Source organism: Pleuronectes platessa, chromosome 14 (assembly GCF_947347685.1).
Source record: "Pleuronectes platessa chromosome 14, fPlePla1.1, whole genome shotgun sequence".
Classification (NCBI taxonomy): Eukaryota; Metazoa; Chordata; class Actinopteri; order Pleuronectiformes; family Pleuronectidae; genus Pleuronectes; species Pleuronectes platessa.
The window spans coordinates 8,760,915-8,788,828 of NC_070639.1; the positions used below are offsets into that span (position 1 = coordinate 8,760,915).

Sequence of the window (27,914 nt, forward strand, 5' to 3'; positions counted from 1 at the left end):
CTCAATGAAACCAACCAACCTACCAACCAACCTACTCAATTAAAACAACCAACTTACCAGCCAGCCAGCCAGCCAACCAACCAACTTACTCAATTAAACCAACCAACCTACCAGCCAGCCAACCAATCAAGCAGCGACCACCAACCTACCAGCCTGTCCGTCAATTAAGCAGCCTGGCAACCACCAACCAGCCAGCCAATCCACCAATCTAACCTAACTAGCCAGCCAACCTACCAGCCTGGCAACCTACCCAGCAGCCAGCGAGCGAGCCAGCCAGTCAACCTACAAGCCAGTCAGTCTATTTACCAGCCTGGTAACCCAGCTAGCCCAACCAACCTACCAGCCAGTCAACCAACCAGCCTGGCAACTTACCAACCAGCTATCAAATAAATAAATTCTGAAAATCTCCCTGAATGTGGCTTGCATTGCTCGAGAACCTTTTATCTTATCAAGTCCACACTTATACATGTATATTGTTTAGGGCCCAAGTAGGTGCAGTATCGATTTGGACATGCGATAAGTTACATATATAAAATGCAATATTATAACAGAGATTATTAGTCAATAGCAATGTAACAATGATTCAATATATATCAAGATGTTGCTTTGGGGAGCACAGTGAATTGGGGCATAACACACAAATTATATAACCCGTGTTTGTTTTAAATGTTTTCAACTGGGCAAAACAACATCCATTTACTCAGGAGTAAGAATCTAACTTCAAAGTCCCTTATAATAATGTGACATTTATCGCGATGATTATCGATAGCGGCCGATGTGAGCATCGTCCAGCGCTGTCATCGTCACGTGCAACTTCCACGTTTGAGGGTTCTCAGCCGGTGGAGGGAGGTATTATCGAGGGTGAATTTATTATTACTGCGTCGGGGAAGCTGTGGAAACCAGGGCAGCCTGTGTAGGAGGTTTGCATTGACTCCTCCCCTCCCCCTGTGATCTGTGCCTCCTCCAGCAACAGCAACAGCAGCAGCAGCACAGGAGCTGCCGAGCCTCGTCTTTCACTGAGGAGATCCCGACAGCCAGAGCACTAGCTAAACCTCCTCGTACAGCCATGGCAGAAAACGCCGGCTTGGATAACCACCGCATCAAGAGCTTTAAAAACAAGGGACGCGATGTCGAGGTGAGCTGACATTTTGGACGCGTGCGCCGGTGACGAGAGTTGTTTTTGCAGAAAGCGACAGACTGTGGGCCTCGTTGTGTGGAGCCCGGCTGCAGCTGCCTGCCCGCTAGCTAGCTAACCAGCTAGCACGCTAACGTGAGGAGTTCGCCATCCGAAGTGCTTAATGGCCTGTCTGGCTATCGGCGAATCAAGCAGTCGTGTTCTTAGTTGTGAGGTCAACAGTCATGCCATATTAACCCTCGCTAGTTTGTGTTTGTTGAGTGAGCTGCATCACAGTGGCGTGGTTGGAAATGGGAGAGTTAAGGGGCAGGTTCTGTAGCTGTCACTGGAAGCTAACTAGCTAGTTGGATGGACGCCGGTCGCAGGCGAGGCTGGGCCCCCGGCCGGCACCCTAATCCTGACATCTACTGTGTCTCCACACCAAGGGAAGGGATAGTAGCAACAATGCTACCTTGCCAGCGCTACGCACACTGGTTGTTAGTGGTGAAAACGTCGGATTGTGTTGAAAGTAGAGCTCCACGGCTGCTCCACATCCACCTTAACCAAACATTGCCCCTCCTTGCTAGCTTGCTAACGTTGACAAGCAAACAGCTAGCATGTATTACCAGGTGAGGCAGCGACAGCGAGCCGCTAACTTAGCCACTAAACCGTTAGCTGATGCCATCACCTGGATTTGATGTGATAACCATAACATATCACTATGTAAATCCCTTTGATACCATAAGGCTGTTTGGTTTTACTTCAATGAGAGATGTTTTTTTTACATGGATTTGGTTACATTTAGCCTGAAGTATTATTAAATATATCTTTGCCTAACGTTGTCATGTTAGCTCTCAAAATCTATAATTGTCAAGCTTAGCCATATTTCCAAATATAGAGTTGTAATGACGAAAATGTTAAAGATACCTGTGGTTACCTATTCTAGAAAGCACCACTTGGATAACACATCCTACTGATACATCTACAGCCTGACACTGGGCATTGCAACATCACTCTATTAGGAAGTGTGATTCTTAATCTCAGTTACAACAGTTGTCTGTAATGCTCACTGCAATGACGAGTGAACATTCATTAAAGGGATGGTTCAGCCCAAAATGAAAAGTCACTCATTATCTACTCACCACTGTGAAGGGCAGGGTGAAGTTTTAGGGTCCACTAAACACTGTTGGAGTTTCAGGGGTAAACAGCGTTGCAGCCAAATCTAATACAATTCAATCTAATAGAGACAGATTCTTCAAACCCCCCAAAACAACAGAAGAAAACCTTAAATGCCTCCACGCTGCTCCTGTCATGTCATCCATGTCTCCGTAAACACCAACGTTCAAATTCCACAAGAAACGTTTCGCATTTGCTCCACGTTTTAGCCTAAATGTCCTCTGTTGTCCTCCTCCGGATAATAGCGACATTTAGGCTAAAACATGGTGTACTTGACCTCGTTCTGGGGGAACTATCACTTGAAAGACTTTTCAGACGCATAGAATAAGGGAAAATAAAGGTGTAAGTAACGCATATCTAGACTTGTTTAGATTATAATATATATGCTACATTATAGAGCAACTCTTTTTGTCTACCTGCCAAGGCACACGCTCGTGCTGTGTTGCCCTGATGATCTTTTTGTAATCCCGAGATAATCTTCCAACAAAGGTGTTTCTGAAAATGGCCCCTCAACATCCACATGGTAGCTGGATGCAGTTCCTCCACGAATTGCCTCAAAGCACAGATTGATGACCCATAGGTGGTTGTTTTGAAACTTAGTCAGTGTGACAAGCACATGGCTACTATCATCGACAGACTGCTCAGTACATTCCTGATGCTATTTCAAGCATCCTACATGTCTGACCCGGCTCCTCTTACGCCACCCCTGTATGAATTTGGAGTTTTCATAAAGGGATGACTCAAACCTAAGCAGGAAAAAATATGAGAGTTTGGGGTTTATTTATTTAGGTCAGGCACAGTTTTACACATCATAAGGAACAGTTTTGAATTCCAAAGGAGTCTTGCACACCCCATGTTATTAAAGCTAAGATCCTCTTGCTTTCCTGTGTTTTGCATAGAATGTAGATATTGTTAGTGTTGTACAAGTGTTATGTAGCCTAGTTTGCTCTCATCAGGTTTTCTAGTATTTAGTGTCTACTGTTGTGCTTTAATGGGTTTAAGCAATTTTATTTGTGTTGTTGAAGTATATTCATCATAACTTTTTTAGGTTCTTATTTAAAGTGTATTAACCAGCAGCATAAGGCAAATTAGCAAACAGAAGTGTATTGAGTTCAATGATTTCCCTTTTTTAATCAGACTTCAATGTTGTGCTGTCTGTTAAGGGTCATAAAGTGTTTTGGTCAATACGGTGGCATTGTTGTTCTCGTTGTGGTCGGGAGCCACCACTCTGCTCTGCAGCCTCCTGAGATATGACTGTCCCAGATTACGCAAGAAGCTATTTAGGAAGGCAACTTGAACCTCTTGAAACAGTCACAAGATGTTAGACCATCTCAAACTGTTCGGTATGAGCTGGAAGACCAGCAGACACACAAATACAGAGATTAGTTGAGATGTCTTTCCTCACTTGTGCTGTTTTTGAGTTTAGTCATGGAACTGACTATTACTGTTAAATGTGTTGGTGGTTTCAATGTCATTTATTTGCCAATAACAATAAAGGTTTAGCAGTTTTTTATGGCTACAAGTTAATGAAAATCAGTTGTTTCAAAGTAAAGCCTATAAGTAAATGGAAACAATTTATTTTGAAAGCTCTTTTGGGGGGATTTGCCTTCTAGGCCATTTTGTTATCAATGCAAAATAATTCATATTTTCCTTCGAATGTTTCTCAAATAAAGGGTTTTTAATTGCCTGTCTTTGTTTTTGTGTTTCAGACTATGAGAAGACATCGAAATGAGGTGACAGTTGAGTTGAGAAAGGTGAGAAGATCCCCCATCTGTAAACACACACATTCACCAGGCATTAGTGCTCCATATTTTTGGTTTTAAATGCATTTCTTCTGCTACCTTCATGCACGATGTCCATGCCAGAATGTGATTTCATCTTACATTTCGCCATTGCTTTTCCTTGATCATATAGATTGCAGTTAATCAGATTTGCTTCCTAAATCAGATCTTTATTATACACTGTCTGTGCTGTTATTTGCAAAGGATCAGATTGGTTTCATGGGTCCACATCATCAACCCATCTGCATGGGTGTCTGTTGCATGTTTTGATGCATAAGTGAAGAAAAATGGACGCATTCACTCTTACCTCTCCAGTATAATATTGAATGTGAGATGTGTTTAGTAATCTGTAGATATGAACTTCAAAAGTGTTGAAAGTCAGAAGAAGCTGGACCTCGATTTCAGCATGTGCTTTTATACTTCATAGAGGATTCACTGACAATCACTATGAGGGGACACTTTGACAGTGACCAATGCATTTTTTTTATTTTTAACAATTGTGACAAAAAGACACTAGGAAAAATGTGCTAGAAAAAGGTAGCTGTGGCACAGTGAGTCATCAACTTGAAGCAGATCCTCAAGAAGCTGTTTTTCTTTCGTGCACTTAGATTATTGGAGTAAGTTGCACTGTCTTCAGACCTGAAAAATATATATTGGGAAAAGTCAAGAAGATAAATGATTGAATACAGTTGACTTGTAATAGTCCCAAAATGTTGCTTCATCTATGTATGTTGTTTAAGTCCCGGCATGCACCATGTAAACTAAGAAGGGGGTATAGTGCCTTATTCACAAATATATTCTAAAGAATTTTCTTGAGAGAAAACTGCAGTTTGCATTTGTAAAAAACTAATTTCATCTCAGATCTGAAGTCAAAATATATATGGGAAAAGACAGAAGAGAGAAGAGGAAGGGAAAAGAAAAGGAAGGTTTACAGTTATCTGAGCTGGAGCTGTGCATCATTGGAAACGAGGGCAAGAGGTGAACCTGCAGCTGAGCAGCTGTGGATGCTTTACCTGAGCCTGATGGGACCCACCAGGACCGGTCTTGCCGGGTCAGGTTCAGTCAAAAAGTTATGAATCATATTCAGGTCCAGGTCCCGTGAGGTGCGGTGGCGTCTCCTGAGCCATCTCTCGTTTCAGAACAGAAATAGACCTGGTTTTCAGGCTACAATTGGACAGAACATTTTAATTATAACCCGTAGAAGTAAAACTATGGAACGTGTGACACATTTAGTATGTAAACACCAGTGTATATGTTCAAAAAGTTTTGTCTTTTGCCGTACAGATCAAATATTCTGTGTGTGTGTTCTCCTCTCCGTAATCTCCATTGGTTTAAAGAAAATCTTAATGTGCACTGAAACTTATTTTTTAAGCTCAAAACGACCAAATATTTTAATGGTACATGGTCTGTATTTATATAGTCCTTTTATAGCCCTTGATGACCACTTTAAGCGCTTTACAGTACATTGTAAATTTTATTATAGAATTAAAAGTAGGAAAACACAATAACTGATTCATTTACACAACCATTTCATGTGTGTGAAAGAGTACTCTTCCCAGATAAGAAAACATTGGTGAAAACTGCATTTTAAGAAGTCATTTCTTCATAAGAGCTGTTGGTGAATGTCAATAAGCTGGGTAGACGACACCTGATGAGGTTCGATAAATATAGAGCTAACATAGTTCATACAATTCATCCACAGTATAATTTACTAAAAAGATCCAGATTAAGAAGTAGTAACAGACCATTCCCTCATGGAATAGGAAATGCCTGTGTAAGTAGTGGGAGATGAAGGTGTCCAGTGGCTCTGGGAATTTTGTGTCGGACAAACTGCTAGTAATTGAAATCTGCCTTTGTCAAGTTATTGTTCAGTAAAATAGTTTTTTCACCGCTCAGCATGGTTCAAAATCAACATTGACATCATTCTTGGCAACTAACATTCAGATTCACATGTAGACACCTGACTTGGCGTCAGGGCCAACTGAACTAGTAACTCTAATGCACGAAACTCCTGTCACACTTTGTTCAAAATCTGTGAATGGTGATAAACGAGCATGTAGAGCAACCCGGCCTCAGCGGACATTTGGAGAGCAGTGTCAGAGGGTATAAAAAAAAGAGTGTCACTGCTGCGGAGTGCTGAGGTGGTCTGAAGTCTAGCCCATTCTATTCAGCTGGATCAGAGCTGCAAGAAGCACTGCACTAGCTGATTAGTCATCAGTGACGCACATCAGTTTGGTGCACAGGAATGTAGGGCAAGGGAATCTCCTCCTACCACTGACTCACGTTGCCCTGTAAATTGATGGGACGTGTGGGTCTTTTTGCCCACACATTACGGGGGGAGGGGGTTGCACAGTGTGGGACGATTCCATGTCCTTCAGAAGAGGAGTGTGTGTTTGCTTTGTTGAGCAGCCTGCAGCCACATCTCCCAGACTCAGTCCCCTAGACTGGGATTTGACATGTGTAGGCGTCACTCCAGAAAGTTAAAGTTCCTAAAAGAGAAATTGTTTTTGATGCAGGCCTGGATTTATGAATGTATTAATGAAGACTTTCATCTCCTCCCCTCATTGCTTCTCTGGTCCTTTTTTTCCTTTCTCTTCCCCTTGTCAGAACAAACGAGACGAACATCTACTGAAGAAGAGAAATGTCCCGCTAGAGGAAGGTCTGGAGGACTCTGATGCCGACTCAGACTTCAAAGGAGTAAGTGTGGTGTGTTGTTGTGAGACTGGACTGTGTGGATTACTGGTCACGAGGGTTAAAATTAAGTGGGCAGTGTATTAAGAAGTGGTTTTAGATTTTCACATTATAGGTCCTTGCTGTGGCAACTGAACTAAACCTGTTGTGCTGCTTGTTCTGCATGTATGGAGACAAATGTATTATTGCACAGCCATTCATTTCTGATAGTCTGCTTTTTGTAGTTTGATGATATGGCGAGTAATTTTCTTACAGATAAAACCAATTTGGAACCAACTCAGAAACATGAGTGAATGAGTAATGCTGATTTCATGCATGTTTACAGTCCCAGCTCTTAATGATGATGGGATTGGTGTCTAAATGAGGAAATGCTAATACACCTTTTTTTTCTTTGCAGCAAAATGTTACACTTGATGCCATTTTACAGGTAAGAGTTCACATCTTTCAAGCCGACCCCTCCACTGTACTGTGTAACCTCTTTAGGCCCTAAAGCTGAAGTGCAGATGCTTAAAAACTAATGCCACAAATTGTTATTTATCAGTTAACGTCATACAAAAACTGCAATAAACAGAAGAATTATATCAACTCTGTATTTGCTGTGACACAAGCTTTTCCTTTTGAAACAGCACTGCTTCTATTTGGTACACTTGCACAGTTTTTCACTTGGCAAACATCTTAGAAGGTTTTCTGTTGAGTTAGGCTCCTGTATAACATCTCTGGTGATCTCCCTCTCTTCATGTGATACCATACGGAGTCCCTGATGTTGAAATCAGGGCTCTGTGGGGGTCAGGCCATATTTTTCAGCAGTGCTGGTCTTTTTATTGCTGTGGATAGTTCTTTATGATTCTGGTTTCATGTATTGGGGCATTGTCGTGCTGAAGAATACATTTTAGACCAATCTGATGCCTCCCTGATAGTCCTGCCTTAAATCTTTGCGGAATACCGCGTGTCAGCCTTTTCCAAATGTACCAGCAGTATCTTCTTAGTTGTTGGTTATTTATTTTATTCAAACATTTATAATTACCTTAATTTTTTCTCTCTCAATAGAATGCAATCAGTGATAATGCAGTCATACAGCTCAGTGCTGTACAGGCAGCCAGGTGAGTGAAATAATACACACAGAGACAGCAGTTATTTTTACATACAAAGTTCTTGAATTTTTACCCCCCTCTCCTTCTTCTTTTTGTCAGAAAACTGCTCTCGAGTGACAGAAACCCTCCCATCGACGACTTGATAAAGTCTGGCATTCTGCCTATTTTAGTCAAATGCCTGGAAAGGGATGACAAGTAAGTCTGCTTTCAGTTGGTGTTTGCTGCTATGCTGCTCCACAGAGTCTTTGCGCGTGCGTGTGTGTGTGCGTGTGTCTGTGTGTGTGTGTGTGTGTGTCCCTCTCCCCTACTGTGTCCACACGTGAGCGTTTGTGGAGGCACGCAGGGCAGTTGGCTGTTCCTCTCAGTCCAGGCCAAGCCAAATATAACAGCATTCCTGTCTCATGGAGTTCCCCAATTCCCAGGACCTTGTGTTCATCAAGGGGGGGGTGGTGAATAGATGCAGTTGAAAAACATTTAAGGAAGAAGTTGTGAGGATTTGGCCATGACGACCCACAACAGATGGCATCATGTGGAACATGAAGCTTATGTCGGACAATTGTTATTTTAGAGTTTGTGCATAAAGCATCAGTGCAGTATAATCCATGTTCAACCATCAAGAGAAAATAATTGTCTACCAAGTTGCTATAGTAGTGTGGCAGACGGCCAAGTCAGCTCAGTTTGACATAATGAGGCACAGAATCACAATGAAATGTACAGCATGAACACCAGAGCCACTTGACACGGACAAGAACTGACTGAATATATTCCCTGAGCTCTTCAAACTCATTCTGTCAATTCTTGATAGCAGAGATGATAAAATCACTCTGTCCACAGGCAACTACCGTATCTGGTTGTATCCCAATGAGCACTACAACCTGTTTCACTGATGGAATATTCAGTGGGTTAGACAGTCTCCCCACCCTTTGCCATGATGTACTAGCATTTGGCTGGTGGGTGGTGTGAAGACCACTTGCCACTGTGTGATTTTGTAATATTTTTATAGTTTCATTTCACTTAAATAATTAAATAATTTTGCGCTCAACCCCAGTTTGTATTCAAGACCACTGATCCGGCGTCAGATGTACTATCCACCGTACAGGCTGTTTGACCAGGATTTCAGAGATTGTGAAACTTATTATTAATCTTTTTAAAGAAACAAGTTACCGAAAAACTCATGAGCTGCAAGCCTTTGATTAAAATAGGTTTGAGGTACTTTGCCCTAAAAGGCCCTTTTAGCACTGAGAGCTGGAGTCTCTTAGGTGTTTAGGGCATGAATCCGACTGAGAAAACATGTAATCTCTGCGGGTTATTTAGGAAATATGCACTACAGTGTTTATCATTATTTAATCTCCATTTAACATCAGAACAAGCTTTCTCTATGTCTTTATCTTTATTTTTGGTCTTTGCCTTGCAGCCCCTCTCTTCAGTTTGAAGCAGCCTGGGCTCTGACCAACATTGCGTCTGGGACTTCAGCACAGACTCAGGCTGTGGTTAAATCCAGTAAGTTTACCCCACATTCTGTCGAGCCCAGCGTTAGCCCTCCAGTCTGTGTTTGTGCACCGTCTGCAAAATGCCAAGATAGCATATTTATTTGTTTTTTTTCTCTCTCCGGGGCACAGTCATTTTTTTTTTAAGATAGTGGGGTTGTCTCAAAGTAAGAATCCTCTGTTATCTAATAAAAACATGACTGGAGAGTGGGAACCCCGATTAGTCATCATATGATAAACTGGCTGTTACTTAGACTAGGGATTGTACTCTTAAATTTAAGTACATGTAAATGACGTCTTAGAAGTTTAACTTTTTAGCTAATGTGATGCTTAGTTCATTTTATTTTAGTCACATTTGTCAAAATTTCATGATTTAATTTATTCAAGTGTGAATCTCAGCCAGTGAATGATATTTTATATTGATTCATTGACTCGTTATATTTTTGTACTTTGGACAAGGCGAAAGAACGTGTCACTGGAGTTGCACTAAGTCCCCTTGGGCAGATTTTTGATATGTTGATGTGTGTGTGTCCAGATGCAGTGCCCCTTTTCCTGAGACTGCTACACTCCCCCCACCAAAACGTTTGTGAACAGGCTGTATGGGCTTTAGGAAACATTATAGGTAAGTGTAGTCCGACAGAAGAGAGTGTGATTGTGTATACATGGTGTGGAAGTATCTCTGCAGTGCTGACCTCCTGGCCTTTACTTACTCAGGTGATGGCCCACAGTGCAGGGACTTTGTAATCTCCCTTGGAGTGGTCAAGCCCCTGCTTTCTTTCATATACCCATCAATCCCCATCACCTTCCTCCGCAATGTTACCTGGGTCATTGTTAACCTCTGCCGCAACAAGGATCCACCACCACCCATGGAGACCGTGCAGGAGGTGAGTGTGTGTGTGTGTGCAGGCCTTCTTGTGCCAGACAGATGGGTGTGTTGCTTTGCAGTTGACTGTGTCACTGCTAGCTGAGTCACAGAGATTTTCAGTAGCTAAATCAGCCTCATGTCCCAGGGGACTTTGTAATATAAATCTCTGCTGGCGCCATTTAAAAGTCTGGCTTTAACAGCTATTGCTCTTTGTGATTTTTTTTTTTTGGTTTTGTTATTTCACTCTGCCCGGATTTTGCCTTAATCTGAGCTGTCTATTCCACTGCCTACATCCAGCCCACTCAACCACCTACTTTTCTTTCCCCACAGATTTTGCCTGCTCTCAGTGTGCTAATATATCACGACGATATAAATGTAAGTATCTGAGTAAGGTATGATTTCTCCAGTCATCAACATTTGCTAATTGTATGACGTATGATAAATTGTGTGTGTCTGTGTTTAGATCCTCGTAGACACAGTGTGGGCTTTGTCCTATCTGACGGACGGAGGCAACGAGCAGATCCAGATGGTCATTGATTCTGGAGTCGTTCCATATCTTGTCCCTCTCCTCAGCCACCAGGAGGTGAAAGTTCAGGTGAGGCTTTGTTTAATCAAGAAAATTAATTTGCTTTGCCTTGTGCCTCCAGTGAGTTGAAATTTTTTTATTTCCATCCTCCCTGAATTGACATGTTTTTTCTCTTTGGCTTAAAATCTGCAGACGGCAGCTCTGAGAGCAGTGGGAAATATTGTAACGGGAACAGATGAGCAGACCCAGGTTGTGCTCAACTGTGACGTCCTCTCACATTTCTCCAACCTGCTCACGCACCCGAAAGAGAAGATCAACAAGGTATACAAACCACAACCTCAAAATTCATGTTTTGTTTTTATGAGACTGGAGTAATGTGTCTTCTATGTGCTAACTGGACTGAAGTTCATGGCATTTACAAGAGCTGCCTGCTTTCACTGTCGGGAAGTATAATATATCAGAAGCTGATTGATTGCTGCACCACATAAAATTAAGACATGTTTGCAATGGAGTAGATTACTTGTGTCAGTTACTGAATTCAAATCATATCTCGTTGCAATTTGTCTGGTCAGTTTCTCCCTTATGTGTGCGGGCAGCTGTGGCTCACAAACCAGGAAGTGTCCTTAAGGAAGACACTGAAACCCAAATTGATTCTGATAGTCGAGCCTGCAGTGTGTGATAGAGCAAGTGCTACACACAGATCCAGTGTATGAATGTTTGTCTGAATGGCAAAACTCTACCATAAAGAGCTTTTGATATTGACATTTACTTGGTTTATTTAATTCATATCTATACTAAGATAATGCAGCTATACAGGAAATACTGGTTCAAGACTTGAGGATAAGAGTTTTGGCACCAAATCCAGACATGACTTGTATATTGAAGTAAATGGACGCGCGGAAGCTATAGAGCTGTTTTTGAATTTGTTATACGTTTGTTCACAGGAGGCAGTCTGGTTCCTGTCCAACATCACAGCTGGGAACCAGCAGCAGGTCCAAGCCGTGATCGACGCAGGATTGATTCCTATGATCATTCACCAACTGGCTAAGGTTTGTTTGTGGCGGAAGAGCATCAAATAAATTCCCTAATCTTTATATCCTTTGTTGAGTTTTCTAAATTGTACCAGACTCTAAATTTGGAAAATAACAATATTGATTTTTTATTTTAATTTTTAAATTTTTATTAACGGTCACTTTCACTTTTTTCGCATTGACACATTCCATGTTTTGCAGCCAGCGACACAATGCAACTGCTGATGAAATTAAATGGATGCAGACGGAGTGTAGATATTATTTGTGCCTGGGCATCATGCTGTAGTAGAAAACACTGCTACGTTCACATTTAGTGACAGCCTGTCTCTCTACAGGGTGACTTTGGCACTCAGAAAGAGGCAGCGTGGGCCATCAGCAACCTCACCATCAGTGGGAGGAAAGACCAGGTGAGCTAATGTCAGAATCTGCTGTCTGAATACGTTTGCTGCCGTATGAGAAATGTGTTTTTTGTAATTAAAACAAGTGTTTTCATTTAAATTGCAGAACTTATACCTAGTATTTTAGTCTTTAAATTCTAAAATTCCTATAAAAAAAATAATGATTCCACTATTTCAAGTTCCATATTTGTAACCATGTACCTGTGTTGTAATCAAGTATGGATGTGGTGTGTATGTGTGGGTTCGTGTAGGTGGAGTTCCTGGTGGAGCAGAATGTCATCCCTCCGTTCTGTAGCCTGCTGTCGGTGAAGGACTCGCAGGTGGTCCAGGTCGTCCTAGACGGCCTCAAGAACATCCTCATCATGGCAGGAGACGAGGCCAGCACCATCGCTGAGATCATCGAGGAGTGTGGAGGTCTGTCCCGAGCACTACTCTTCAACAAGTCCACTTCAATTCACTTCCTCCTCTTCTAAATTCAGTTCTCTGTTGGGGACGATTCTTTTTCCAGGACTAGAACATGAAGATAATTGGGCTATAATTACATCTTCTTGTTTGTAATTTGAGTGTAACAATTTGACTGTGATTTTAAAAAAAGGGGGAAATGTGTGTTTGTTTTGTTTTGTTTTTCACAGGTTTGGAGAAGATCGAGAACCTTCAGCAGCACGAGAACGAGGATATCTACAAACTAGCCTTTGAGATTATTGATCAGTACTTTTCAGGAGATGATGTGAGTTCACAAATATTCATTTTACACCAACATTTTCATTTATTTTTCTTTCATAGTCATCATCTTACTCTGCCGTGTCTGTCCGTCCATTTCAGATCGATGAAGATTCCACCTTGATCCCTGAAACCACTCAAGGAGGAACCTTCAACTTCGACCCAGCTTCCAACATGCAAACAAAGGAGTTTAATTTCTAAAAGCCAGGATGTTTGGTTCTACCAGCTGCACGGGTACTCTGTAATCACCCCAGACGTTCATCCATCTCTCCTCCAACCTGGCAACCTGGTACAGAAGGATTTACTTAGGATAACTTCAACATGGAAACGCACCACTGAAGGATTTACCCACCTCTGCACTGCGGGGTGTTTTTTCTTTTATCTTTTAAATGGGCATCCCTCACAGATCACGGCATCCTATCATCGGAGTCCTCGTCACTCGACAGGCACCGTCACCATCTGACAACCTGCATCAAGAGGATTGTTAGGATTCTCTGCCAGTGCTTCTAAATATCACACAAAAATAAAAGCAGAAGGAATGATAAGCCTTCGGGGCAAGATTTAAATTGCCAAATGTCTAGTCCTCACATAGACAAAAACACAAGCACATTTACACACACACACACACACACACATATTTATGTACACACTTTTGGACACCTAGAATTTGTGTGCATACTTCTGTTAGAAGCCATCATATCACTTAAGGGGAAGAAATACTGCTGTTTGTTTGTGGTTTATTTTTTGTGCTTTCCCTCCCCTGGATTGTCCTCTGATGTTACTTCACCCACGTGCACGCACACTAATATTCAAGTACACACCTCAGCACACTTAGTCACACTGATACCTGAAGGCCGGGCATCCAAACAACCCTCTCTTACCCAGTTTAAAGAGTTAATCCCAGAGTTAAGCCATGATTATCCATGGACCCCCACTGCCCTCCCAGAAGCGTCCTGGAGCAGGTGGAGGGGCGAAAGGGCTCTAAGGCAAAACAAGGACTCTGTGGCAAACAGACTGACGGGACTTCTTACTCAATGGCGTCACTTTATTTTAATGTGACCTGTTGAATAAACAAACTCATTGTTTGTTTAAAAAAAAAAAATCATCAAAAATGTGAAGAAAATGCCATAATACTTTCTTTTTTTCCCAATACACACAACGATAAGACCTGCTATTTGCCGGCTCCTGATTCAGCGGAGCAACACTATTTTTGTTCCTGTTTTTTTTTTTAGGGGGGATGTCAATACCTATCATGGGGAATCACCTTTTAGATGAAGGCGCAGAGACTTAAGAGAAAAGAAACATGTCAGCTGTAGCGTTTATCTCCCCCACAGGACATCTATTTCTGCAGCATGAGCTTGGTCCCGTCCTTTGGCCCGGTGAACTGTGTGCTCTGGCCTCCCCTGTAATGTGAAACTCAGAAGGGGGGTTTAACATGAAAAGAAGAAAAGGAAAAAAAGAAACGTCGCGCTAAAATCGATCCGAATTGTTTATCTGACCTTAAGCTTATTTTTTAATTTTATTTTTATTTTTATTCTCTTCAAAGAAATATTTTAGTTTCATGTTTCACCTTCTTATTGTTGAGTCTGTGTAGCTTCCATATGTCTGTTTTGCATTTTACTTTTCTTCAGTCTTATGCACACGTCTGAGAGGCATATTGATGTCTGCCTGCAGAGAGGGACCTATACTCACTGAAAAACCTGCATAAGGAGTACAGGTCCTGTCATTTATAATACCTAACTACTTTTCAAGGAAGAGGTCACATGTCATCACTCAATTTGAATAACTGTACAAAAATGTGATGTGTATCTCTCCTTGCCGTCTAATGAATATATGAATATATTTACATAAAGCCTGTACAAAGCTGCTGCAGCTGACAGTCGTTGGATGGACGATAACTTTACTGTCAAAGATGGCTGGGGAGGATTTTTTGTTTTGTTGAAGCAATATTTCTTTGTTTCATTGTTTTTATTTTTGACTTGCATATGTATTGTGATGACATGCTGATTAATTGGATCAGAGCTGTGTTTTTCTCCTCATGGCGGTGACGGGCTGTTTAAAAATGTACCGTCCCATGTCCCAGTCGGTTCGCAGGTTCGGGTTTGAGGGTGTCGACTCCTCGCCCGACCCTCGCCCTGGTCTCGAAGACTTTCTGATCCTCTGGATGGCTGCTAACTACTGAGAGGGGGTCAGAGTAGGGGGTGGGGGGTGTCACACTGGGGTTTAAAATATTATGTGGGGTTGTTATGAGCAGCCCAGGCTTGTTTTTGGGACTAGCTGTTTATTACTGAACAAAACTATAGAGAGGGTGTACAGTCATGAACTAGCAGAATAGACCGAGCCACTTTAAAGATTTACAATTTCGTTGCCTTGTATCCGAATTGGATACAAGCTTATGTTTGTTGCAAGATTTTTACTTGCTAATGAAAAGTTGTTTTAAATAAAATAATAGGAGAAGAGCAACAGACAGCGTTTTGGCCTCTGATTGTTTATATCTTTTTATAAATTTTAGATTGAATTCTTCTCTTTAAGGTGGCTCATTGATGCTTTCAACTCTTGTGCATATTAAAGAAAATGAGTTGAAAATCATTGTGCCTTTTTGTTTTTCATTTCAACTAAAACTTCAGTTTTATTGAATAGAAAAAAAAAGATTCTTTGAGCAAGGTGAGAATGTGGGAGATGTGGCTACGGTAACATGTGGCGTTGGAGTTTGCTGTTGATGCTGCTCTCTTCTGTTGAGAGCGCTTCCCCTCCAGTCGTATTCATGGAACATTGTAAAGCATCATTTCTCCCTCTCAACAACCCTCCCTCCTCTCGAACACAAAAAACGATTCATCACCATATTTCAGTCAGGGGATTTTTGATATCATTGCCTCTCATCTCGCCCTCAGGACATGATCTGTGTTTCTGATCCTAACCAAAATAAACTTGATGTTTAGCCACTGGATCCTCCGTGCTTGCAAGTGTTTCAATTCACACAGTCGGTTATTTTTTTAATTGCATGAGTGTCAAAGTGACAAACATTTAACAGGATGGATTCCAGGGAATCGAGAGAAGGTTAGAGACAGATTTGGGCAGATTTCTGTCTCCCCCACAGTCCAAACACATGCATTTGGCATTAGGTTAATAAGAGACTTCATATTAACCATATGAGTGAATGTGAGGGTGAATGGTTGTTTGTGTATGTTGGACCTGTGTATGTTGGACCTGTGACCCATCCAGGGTGCACACCACCTCTCACCCAATGTCAGCTGGAATCAGATCCAGTTCCCCCAGTGACCCTCAAAGGATAAGTGGTATAGATTATGAATGGATGGATCCATTCCTTTCCAACGTTTAATGTCTCTTACTCCTCCCATAGATTTTCTTTGTTCCTTACAGTAGAGACATATGGCAACAGATAATAGGATGGTATCACTGGGTCATTATTTGTTTATGGACCTGGATTCTCCTCGTTGTTGGTAAGGCTTTTGAATGAATGCTGATATATTCAACCAGAAATATCAGACTGGCATGTGTATTATCCCTGCTGAGTATTGGGAAACAGTGAAGCCTTGGAATGGGATCACCGTGTATCAAACAGGTTTGTTTGGTAAGTGGTATACTGTCCTCTAGCTGAACTTGTGTTGTTGAGCAAAGTGACTCTAGGGGCCTAATTTGGCTTCCTGAGGGTTTGTGTAACTGAAAGTGGTTTTGGATCTACAGTAGATCCCACAGACCCTGAACAATTTATTTCAATTTCCCGAATAAACCTGAACATAAGATGTAAATTGAAATGGTTTGCAATTTATGGAATCCCTCTTATTTCAATTAAATAACAGGTGGTCCAGTCTTGTAGGCCTCAAGACTCAAGCCATAACGATGTAGTGGACCATTCCATTAGTACGACAGCCCTGAAGTACAAATCACAGGGTGAATCACAAAACAGATCATTGTGGCGGATCAGACAGATGCAGTGTTTGTCATTTTAAAAGAAAATAAAAACATAAAAAAATTGTCAGCATTTCCATTTTTTTTTTTATTAGCTGTTGTGTTTTGTTGTGATTTGTAATTCAGGGCCAACACTTATTAGAAATAGAAAAGAAAAAGGTACACTTGTCAAGTACTTTTACTTGTAATAGTTTATGTATATTAAACATATATTTATAATTGCTTACTTTTACTCAAGTAGAAAAGTTAATTATGTACTTTTATTTGATTCGGTTTTAGCGTAATTATTTGTACTTTTTCTTAATTAAAACAGTTGAGCACTTCCTTCTTATACTTATTACTAAATTGATCTTTATGTGGGAAATGGCTGAAATGTTACTTGCTTGAAATGATCTTAAATAAAAAAAATATATTATATAAGGTCTACGGAATGAACCATGAGACTGTAGATAAAATAAAATTTGAAATGAATCTACTTTCTATAGACTGGACGATGAGACTATCTAAAATAAGAATATTTGAAGTAAAAATCATCGCTGGCTCAGTCTAATCGAGCCAACATGAACACCGTCTGTAATCGGTTATTTGGGTCTGTTGTAATCACGTGACATTATTTTCCTCCCTCACTTCCGCATAGATCCGGAGCAGAGGAGCGGACTATGGCAGCCGCTGCGGAGCGGCCCTCCTCTAACTACCTGTTCACCGTTAACGACACCAGACCAGGACCTAACTAACTTAACTAACCAGCAGGTGAGTTCAACTGACCAGTTTGTTCGTGTTAGCGCTAGTAGAATCTGTTAAACTCGGGCTAACTAGCTAACAGCTGCTAGAAGAACAACAACACGTTCGCTCTGACTCTCCTCGCGGATCGACTCCCTTCACTTCTCTGTTGTGTCAGTTTGCTGAACACTGCTTTTTAAACAATGAGCAGCATCAGCCATCGAGCGAACTGTTCATGTAGCAGCGAGCTGTGTTTAATCTGACTCACTTCTCAGGTGCAGGAGGATTAATGCTAAATAAAAACCTCCCTGACCTGGTTTCACTCTCTTTAAACCATCTGTGACATAATATAGCTAAATAAATGGGAGTTCATATCGTTTCATTGAGATACTTGTCCTCTTTCCATGTCCTGTATTATTTATTCCCTGGTGATTATCATGGTCCTCTCACCTCTCAACCAATCACATGACCCTTTAAATCCATTTATAATCTGAAAACAAGTCACACAGTGAATATCAAAAGGAGCTGCAATGATTAGTCAATTCATTGGTCAGGAAATGACTGAGAAATTAGTAATATTTTCCTTCCCAGCTAATCAAATGTGATGATTTGAGGCCCTTTCTTAAACTAAATATTATTTAGATGATGGACTGGAGGTCAGACAAATCAGTGTAGGTTTTATAGATGACATACAATATGAGTTAATCAAGGAAACAACCAGTAGATGAATCAATAATGAAAATAGCTGGATGACGACTCCCTCCTCAAAGTGCAAGTGAAAGCATCCGGACTTTTAATTTAACCAGACAGATCTGACAGGAGATGCTCTTCAGATTTACACTGAATTTGTGTCGTCTAAAACATGAAGTTTTATTTGAGTGTTGGGGCTTAGAATGTTCAATTACAAACACTAAAGTCAGAATAATCAATATAATATAAGTTATTTCAAACATGTAACTTGTGTCTTCCATTATTCATATATTAATTATTGAGATATTTGGTATATCAGTGGTGAAACACAGTAATCAGACCCATTCACAAGAGAAAGCTGCAAGCACCACACTACTAAAATACACAATCACAAGTAAAATTGTAAAATGTATGTCCTGTTGCAGTATCAATCTCTAACGTTGCCATTTTCTCATATGTAAAATCACAGCAAATATTTACTGTGGCTTTTTTTGTGTTTGATGTTGTAAAAAGTAAATTTCCTTCAATGTAATGAAATAGAATATAACGAAGCGTAAAATGGCAAAACAAAATATAGGTTCACAGATTAAAATACTGCAATACAGATAAGTGTACAGAATAAGTTAAATCAAGCTGTAATGTCGGGTTTAGTGATGTAGTTCAAGGGTTTGTCTCATCACCTCTGCCTGTGTCTCTGCGTCTGCCTAACCAATTAAAAAATCACAAGTGTCTGCTCAGGTATGTTCTCACAAAAAGCACCTGATACACTGTCATTTATTTTAAGGGATTTTTCTGTTTTGAAAGGCCAGAGAAGGTTAAAGTTCGTACATGGAGAGTCTTGTCTGTTCCACTGCTCAGCCATGGTCTTAGGAAAAGTCTTTTGATATTTAATAGTTTCCCCTTTTCTTACAGTGGATATCCTCTGCCTGTGTACTATAGGCTAGTAAACCTCTAGATCTCTTTAATGATTTGGGAGCTGTCACAGAGTCCTTACTCCTAGGAAGGTTTATCCATAGTCGTGTAGTTAATTACAAGGCTTGAGGTAAAAAATGACATCACTCTTTACGACGTTTAAAGCACTTATAACCAAAATTGTATATTGAGCAGCTTTATGCATACCGGCCCTGATCTCTTGGGGCTAATGTTACACCACATGACCCAATTTCTCTCTATAATCTCCTCAGTGAGATCATGGATTTAACGTCATTTCTTGCTAAGCTGAACATCAGTGTGTTTGTGTGCGACGGCCGTTTCTCCCAAACATTTCACCATTGAACAGTGTTTTTGACTTTGCAGTAAATGGCAGTTTTCCCGAAGCTTAAACCATGTGTCAATATGTGGTTATCCCCAGACCAGGGTGTGAGTTCATAGACTATTATCTGATGCTCCATTTTGCAGTGTGGCCCACCCAGACCCGCTGCTCTGCCCCCCCGGTCCCCGGCTCTACCTCTGAGGGCTGAGGTTCATCCCTCCACCCCTCTGCTCCCTCCACAGACTCACAGCCAGGGCATCATGGTGGATGTAACCAAATGGCCCCTCTTCAGCCTGATGGGGCCTCAGGAGCTCTCCACCATCCTGAAGGCCTGCGTGTTTGGAACGTCTGCAAACGAGGCCATCTACATCACCAGTGATGATGAGGTGAGAGGTCACGGGGAAAATAAACTTGTGGTTGTGTTTTATGCTGTGTTGTTGTTTAGAACAGTTTCATACAACACCAGTAGTGAAACAGGCCAATAACTAATCTTACATGTGATGTTTGCTCTGCGACACCGCTTTTTAAAGCACCAGAGCCAGAGCTCCTCAGCTCTCTGTGTCAGTGCTGCCAGAAGGTTATATTTCCACCCCTGTCCGGTAGTTTGTTTTGAGTGTGAATGTGTGTGTGTCTATTTATGGAGGGCTGACAACACCCGACCACCACCGGCAGCTCTCATCAGCGGTGCCTGCTACTGCTCCTGTTTGTGTGTCAGCTGTGTGACCTGTTACCTCCTCAGCTGACTCAGACTGCCTCTGCTTAGCCCTGCTTATCACTGATCCACATTACATGCTCGGTTTTTTTTTTTTTCTCTCCCTCCTCTTTCAATTCTCAGGTCTATGTGTTTGGGTTGAATTGCAGTAACTGCCTGGGCACAGGGGACAGCCAGAGCACCGTTGTCCCCAAGAAGCTGGACTTCCTGAGTGGGAGGAAGGTGGTCAGCCTGAGCTACGGCAGCGGACCCCACGTCCTGCTGGCCACAGAGGGTAGCTGCACTAAACCTTTAATCCTCCTTTTCACAGTTGGGTTACAGAAAGTGCAGCAGGAGAACTTATCTCTCTGTGTTTCAGACGGAGAACTGTTTGCCTGGGGACATAATGGATACAGCCAACTGGGAAATGGGACAACCAACCAAGGAGTCGCCCCAGTAATCGTGTCCGCCAACCTGCTCAATAAGAAGGTCACAGAAGTGGCCTGTGGCTCTCACCACTCAATGGCTCTGACTGACTCAGGAGAAGTAAGTGTCTGCGGTGAAACAAATGGTTGCTTTTACAGTAAAAGTGTTCACAGAGCAGAATGGAAGCTTGTATAAAACCCGTGTAATGACACAGGTGACTCAGCTTTGTTCAGAGGCAGCGCTTAGTCACACAGACCCTTATGAGACCCTAAGTCCGATCACAGCAGGAGTTGATCCTCCTGAACTGAAACCGAAAGCTAAGCTTGGCCAAAAGGAATCCATTGTGCCTCTAACTACTTAACACGGTCGTCTTCTCATGCACCGTACAGTCAGGCTGTCTGTGTTAGCCTGATTCTCCCCAGATACAACAACAGTTTGTCTGGAACCGATTAAACACACAAACAAGACGACTTTGAATCATTTGAGATTTGTCAGTTGTTGAATGAGTAGTTCAACATTTTGGGAAAGTAGTTAATTCCTGAGACGAATAAGAAGATTGAAGCCACATTCATGTTCGTACATTAATTAATGTCAAGCTGCCAGCAAATTTAAGCTGTTTGAGTCGTCTGGACAATTGGCTCCGGACTTTCATCATAGTTGTTCACAACAATAGGAAAATCTCTGAAGCGTTGGGGTGAGGGCTGGTGCAACATGGGGATGGGGGGTGGGGGGGACATGGAGCCCCTCCGGATAACTTCAGGAGGATATCCTGAGCTCTGCGTGCCGGAAAGCAGCTTCAGAAATAGAACCTCCATACATAACCCCCTCCCCCCGTTAAACCTTTTACATAACATACAATTATAATTTTCAGAGCCATGCACCTGTTTCCAGTCTTTGTGTTCAGTTGCCGCTTCATATTTCATGCTACAGAATATGTGAATCGAATCAAACTTACATCCCCCAAACTGTCAAACCCTTAGTATAAGCTGGTGTGTTATGATGCAACATTCTGTAAACTACAATACCCACTGTCCTCCAGTGAAGGGCCCTCTGTCCAGATGACCCACTTTGATTACAGGTAGAAAACTAGCATCAGTAAGGCACAACGTTTGTTTGGATAACAACTGAGAAGATATATTTGAACTGTTGATTCCCAACTAAAGTCACGTTATCTGAGCTGAGCACTGGTGGTAGTTGCATGTTTATATCTATTAACAAGAAGAGATGGAGGATGTTAAACCCTCCATCGTTCAGAGGAGAATCTGAAGATCTTATAAACCTGCCTCCTTTTTAAAAGAGCTCTTTATCTCTCCAGCATTTGAATGTATCGTCTCACCTCTCATCCTCCTCTCTTCCAGGTGTACGCGTGGGGCTACAACAACTGTGGTCAGGTGGGCTCAGGCTCCACAGCGAACCAGCCCACCCCCCGCAGAGTCTCCAGCTGCCTGCAGAACAAGGTGGCTGTCAGTATCGTCTGTGGTCAGACCTCGTCTCTGGCAGTGGTGGACAACGGAGAGGTGATTTGCTGGTTCACACTTGAAGTATAAACGTTGTTTTCTAGTAAAATCCAGCCAAAGAAAACTTTCTCTTCCTGTCACTGCAGGTGTACGGTTGGGGCTATAACGGGAACGGTCAACTGGGACTGGGAAACAACGGGAACCAGCTCACCCCCTGTCGACTTATGGCTTTGCAGGGTTTATGTGTGCAACAGGTTTGAAATGACCCCCACAAAAACATACTTCTATGAATCTCTTGGTATACATGGACACTGAGATCTGATAAAACACAATATTATAATACACAATGAACAGTTCAGACCTGTTCAGTTAGACTCTCCTCAGTTGTAGATTCTCTTTCAATATTTTCTTTCTCTGAATGGTTTCAGAAGGAAATTCTAAAATTCATGCAATAGGGTTAGATATATAGCATCTTATTTATCATTAATTGAAGATGCTGTGGTAAAAATTTTTTTCTAGATTTAATAAAAAAAATGTCATCATTCAAACAAATTTTTGATATAAAAGATCATATTAACTGATGCACCTGAAGAATAAAAAGGCCTTCAGTAGATGTAAAAAAAGAGAAATACAGTTATTAAAGTGTGGTGATACAGTGAAGCCTGTTTCCATGTTAGTGTGATTCACACTGGATTTTGACTCATCTTACACATGAAGTCACAACAGTTTTTCTTCAGAACTATTATTAGTAGGAGATTTTCTGTCATCAGACTACAACCCATTTATCAACCAGTTGTTTCCAACTTAACTTATATAGCACAATCAAAGTGCGTCACATAAAAACAGTTCAAACATGATAAAACAAGGAAAGTGAAATAGAGTTGTATATAAACAGGAGGTTAAGTAAAATGTAACGGCATGTACCCTCCAGATTGTCTCAGGCTACGCCCACTCCCTGGCACTGACCGATGAGGGGCTGCTGTATGCGTGGGGCGCCAACACATACGGACAACTGGGCACCGGCAACAAGAGCAACCAGCTGAGCCCAGTTCAGATCATGACCGAGAAAGAGAGGTGAGCGAGGCCGTGACGTCGCAGCAGACAAAAACAATCGATCCTCTCTCTTGGGTCTCGCACTCTGTGATCGACTGATTACTCTTCTTCTCCGACAGAATCGTAGAGGTCGCTGCCTGTCACTCCACGCACACGTCTGCTGCCAAGACGCAGAGTGGTCAGGTGTTCATGTGGGGCCAGTGCAGGGGCCAGTCGATAGTGCTGCCCCACCTCACACACTTTACCTGCACTGACGATGTGTTCGCGTGCTTCGCCACCCCCTCGGTCATGTGGAAGCTTCTCTCCATGGGTGAGAAAAGGAGGAACGGAAAAGTGCCCTGCGATGCAGTAACTAAAGCACTGCACCAGTTAATTTGACATAAGCATAGTTTTTATCTTTCTAATGCCAGACATTGGTGTGTGTGTGTGTGTGTGTGTGTGTGTGTGTGTGTGTGTGTGTGTGTGTGTGTGTGTGTGTGTGTGTGTGTGTGTGTGTGTGTGTGTGTGTGTGTGTGTGTGTGTGTGTGTGTGTGTGTGTGTGTGTGTGTGTGTGTGTGTGTGTGTGTGTGTGTGTGTGGGGGGGCGGCTGTGTTCTCCTGCTCCAGAGCATGATGACTTCTTGACTGTGGCTCAGTCTCTGAAGAAAGAGTTTGACAACCCAGAGACGGCCGACCTCAAGTTCTGTGTCGATGGTAAATACATCTACGTCCACAAAGCAGTTCTCAAAATCAGGTTGGTCTTCTTCTTTTTTTTTTTTTATCTCACAGCTGTTCTATTAAATCTTGGAAGTATCAGATAGAATTTATAGCTCTGTATTAAACCACATACTCTGCAGGTGTGAACACTTCAGATCCATGTTTCAGTCCCATTGGAACGAGGACATGAAGGAGGTGATTGAAATCGACCAGTTCTCCTACCCGGTGTACCGCTCCTTCCTGGAGTTCCTCTACACGGACGACGTGGAGTTGTCCCCTGAAGATGCTATTGGTCAGACTCACACACGTGCTGCTTACTCTCACATCCTGGCATGTAGCCGTCTGTTGTTTCTTATTTATTTGTCTGTGCCTGTGCTCTCTCAGGGCTGCTGGATCTGGCGACATCATATTGTGAGAACCGCCTGAAACGACTTTGTCAGCACATCATCAAGAGAGGGATCACCGTGGAAAATGCCTTCTCGCTGCTGTCGGCTGCTGTGCGCTATGATGCCGAGGTCAGGTTTCACCACCAGTCCACAGAGTCCTATACTTTGGTATATGTATATTCTAGACAGCCTTGTTTAACTTAACTTGAAATAATGGCTGGGCAATTATCCAGAAATGTCAGTTATAACTAGGGTTGCAAAATTCCGGGAATATTCAAAGCTGGAAACTTTCCATGGGAATATACGGGAATTAACGGGACTGAACAGGAAATTGTGTGGGTAATTTATACAAACTGTATTAACCTTGTCATATACAAATATAAACATTTTGTTTTGTCTTAGGCTGATTTGAGCCCTGAGGCAACTTTGGGCACTTGACCATATACTTCTGTATCTTTGTGTCATTCTTAACATTGGTCATTGCACAGTATTTGCAAATGTACAGAGCCTTTCCTTCTACATTGGCTGGGGTGAAATATCTCCACACATGAGAGTGCACGTGGCATTGTTCTGTAGAATAAGATGAGAAAAAAGCTTGTAAAAAAACACTAAGGCAATGCCAGAGATATAAATAGTTGGCCAATTGAAATCGTCTTTAAAAATATTTTCTAATTGATGGATAAATGAATAGAAATAGGTTAGATGAACAGATGAACAATCCTCAATCAGCATGCTTATATATTTTCCCCAGTAATATCATCGAAACTTACCTGACTATTCCTGCACACTACAGAAGGCCTAAATAGCCCTGCTGTAGTGTGCAGGATGCTGGCAATTATCTGCGCATGTGATGGAGAAATCCACAGAGCAGGGTTGAAATTCAACGTGCAGCGTGTACTGCATTCCATACATCTTTAAAATAGAGTTTTGAATGATGTTTATATTGCTCAGTGTTTCATTTGTGTATTTTTTTTCCTTAAAAATTCCCCAAATTCCCGAGCTTAATATTCCCTTGGAAAGGTTCCGGAAAATTTACCGAAAATGTTCCGCCCCTTTGCAACCCTATTTATAACCACTTAAATCTGGTAAGTTTATGGGCCTGATATTTATGAGTCTGTTTGATTTGGTGCATTTTCAAATTAAAATACATAACTGTACAGCAAATATGAAGCTAATGCAAAAGATCCCTTCACATAAACACTGCAAACAGGAGGAAACAGGAGATTGGTGCAGAGCAAATAATGGTATTTCTCAAAATGACAAATTATTCCTTTAAACCATAAACAAGGCAACAGAAATGAGGCAATAAGAAAACAGCTGGAAGTGTCCGGCAGAACAACAGTGAGGTTACAGTCACTTTTAGGGGCGGCTGTGGCTGAGAGGTAGAGTGGTCGTCCTCCAACCTGAAGGTCGGCGGTTCGATCCCCAGTCTGAACCATCTGCATGCCGAACTGTCCTTGGGCAAGATGCTGAACCCCGAATGGCCCCCATAGAATAACAAAAGTGCTGCAAGTAGATGCACTGTATGAATGTGTGTGTGTTAATGGGTGAATGTGAAACTGTAATGTAAAGCGCTTTGAGTTGTCATCAAGACAAGAAAAGCGCCATATAAATACAAATCCATTTACCATTTACCATTTTTACTATGTGAGACCACAAGGTCCTCTCTGAGATCCTAGAGTTGAAAAAGCCTTGAGGCATTTGGGGGGAAATCAATTTGTGCATCTTCTTATCGACGACCAAAGGTTTGAGCAGGCGTCTCCGAGGAAAATCAAGAGAAACTGGTGGAATAATTAAAGAGTGGTGTTGATTTCTTGGACATTTCTTGACCAAATTGAGGAACACGTTGGTTATTTCTGCTCTTCTCGTTGTCATCCAGGACCTGGAGGAGTTCTGCTTTAAGTTCTGTGTGAATCACCTGACCGAGGTCACCCAGACTGCTGCTTTCTGGCAGATCGACGGCAACTTGCTCAAGGATTTCATTTGTCGAGCGAGCCGCTGCGGAGCCTTCAAAAACTGACCTCAGCCCGGGGTAACGATGGCAACAGACGGAGAGGGGGCTGTGGGATTCTGGGAGTGAATTCTCAAAGGACGTCATCCCTTCTGTAACTCTGGCTCCAGAGTGGAGATCTTTAGATAATCACCATCGCTGTCAAATCGGTTGTTCCTCTCATTCCAGACTAGAAGCACTCTCCATCATGTGAGCTGCGCCCACTGACTTTAGAGGATAGAGCTGACAGAGCAGCATGACAGCAGAGTCCAGAGCCCCAGTGCCTGACTGCCTACACAGTTACACATGTTGTGTGAAGGAAACACTATTATCGCTTGATCAAGGTGTTACTTTGACTGATTTTTCTGCCAGTTTGCTACTTTACTATTTCCATTTATCTGTTGAATTGACCAAGACACTTGTTTAGGGTTTGCACTCATATTTTTTTGATATGATTATGTTTTGCTTTACTTTAAGACCACATCCTTAGTTTGGATGCAGCATCGTGTATCATGCTTTTCAGGTTGAGGCTCTTTGCTCTTTTGACATCTGGACACTGACATATCAAATGACACATGAGTTTTTCTAGTCTTAAGCACTCAAGGCGCTTTACAGTACAAGTCTCAGTCATCCATTTATTTACACATTCGTACTGTGCTCCTTCTATCACAAACTGTGGGAACAGCAGTCAGGGGAAATTCAGCCTTCAGTATCTTGCCCAAGGACACTTCAGAATGCAGTGTAGGACCAGATAAGCCGGGAATTGAACCACCGATCTTCTTGTTTACCTCCTGACTTGCCTCCGCAGCTGCGACACACGACTCTGATCGTGTGTCTTGGTTGTTATTTGACCCAAATATGGAAACTGGGGTTACAAGTGAGATTCAGGGCAGTGTGATTGATCGAGGGCCTTAACCTACACCCGACACTGAGCCAGTCCCAGGTGTCTGCACCAGTTTCAGACCAACACAGTTGTCATGTCCAGCACCCAATCTTTTTTAATTAAAAATGCACTTATGCCCCTGCGAGCACCCACGGGCGTTCTAGTCTTAAATGCGTCGGTCAGAGGCCACACGAGTGTTGTTTTAAGTCACATGATCAGGATAGTAAACACGCAAAGAAGCATTTCCTTATTACCAATCCGACCCACTTCATGTGACCCTGGGTTTGAGCCGAAATTAGATTGGTTTATTGCCACGTTACTCAAAAAAACACACCCATGGTTAATAATGTGATTTAAATGAAAAACACTTTTAAATCACGTGAACCAAAGCAAAAGTGGATTTGGACTCTTCCTAGACGCTCCACACGCTGCAGACCATGTGCTTCAGTGGTTCATATAGAGCTTCCAGTCTTTAACTGTGGATTCCTCTTTAAAGTGATGGATTGCTTAGGTTGGAAAGTATTATTTTTGTGCAGCTATTTAGTTTTTTTTATATTGCAACAAAACAATAAGTGACTCTCAACCTTTTACCAGCTGTAACAAATGTATGGAGCCATTACAAGTCTGTTGAAAGCACATCTACTGGATGTTGGAAGCATTATTTTACAGTTTTCACATTGTGTGGGGACATTTGCAGTTTTGCACTACTGCTGTGGGTGTTTTAAGGATTTGCTCAATTCTATGCAGGATATTTCTCATTTAAAATCAATGTTTTATTGATTGATACTGACTTATGAGGTGCCAGTGACATTTTGTGACCTGCTAGTAAATAGATAACAAGAATGATCTGTGTTGGTTTTT

The 27,914-nt window shown here is 41.9% G+C and overlaps 2 protein-coding genes across 2 annotated transcripts; both read left to right on the forward strand.

Annotated features, from left to right (window-relative positions):
• Window positions 1-896: 896 nt before the first annotated feature.
• kpna3 (karyopherin alpha 3 (importin alpha 4)) lies at window positions 897-15,469 on the forward strand. Its single transcript, XM_053439728.1, has 17 exons — window positions 897-1,135; window positions 4,000-4,044; window positions 6,679-6,768; window positions 7,160-7,189; window positions 7,810-7,862; window positions 7,953-8,048; window positions 9,268-9,353; window positions 9,876-9,962; window positions 10,055-10,224; window positions 10,536-10,580; window positions 10,669-10,800; window positions 10,924-11,052; window positions 11,676-11,780; window positions 12,098-12,169; window positions 12,412-12,574; window positions 12,793-12,887; window positions 12,983-15,469. The coding sequence occupies exons 1-17, from the start codon at window positions 1,067-1,069 to the stop codon at window positions 13,079-13,081; spliced, it is 1,566 nt and encodes a 521-aa protein (XP_053295703.1). The 5' UTR covers window positions 897-1,066; the 3' UTR covers window positions 13,082-15,469.
• A 1,973-nt stretch (window positions 15,470-17,442) lies between these two features.
• Window positions 17,443-27,896, forward strand: rcbtb1 (regulator of chromosome condensation (RCC1) and BTB (POZ) domain containing protein 1). The gene is made up of 12 exons (XM_053439727.1): window positions 17,443-17,560; window positions 19,619-19,858; window positions 20,308-20,458; window positions 20,543-20,709; window positions 21,948-22,106; window positions 22,193-22,300; window positions 22,978-23,120; window positions 23,219-23,409; window positions 23,705-23,831; window positions 23,935-24,086; window positions 24,179-24,309; window positions 26,060-27,896. The coding sequence occupies exons 2-12, from the start codon at window positions 19,733-19,735 to the stop codon at window positions 26,198-26,200; spliced, it is 1,596 nt and encodes a 531-aa protein (XP_053295702.1). The 5' UTR covers window positions 17,443-17,560; window positions 19,619-19,732; the 3' UTR covers window positions 26,201-27,896.
• The last annotated feature ends 18 nt before the right edge of the window (window positions 27,897-27,914 follow it).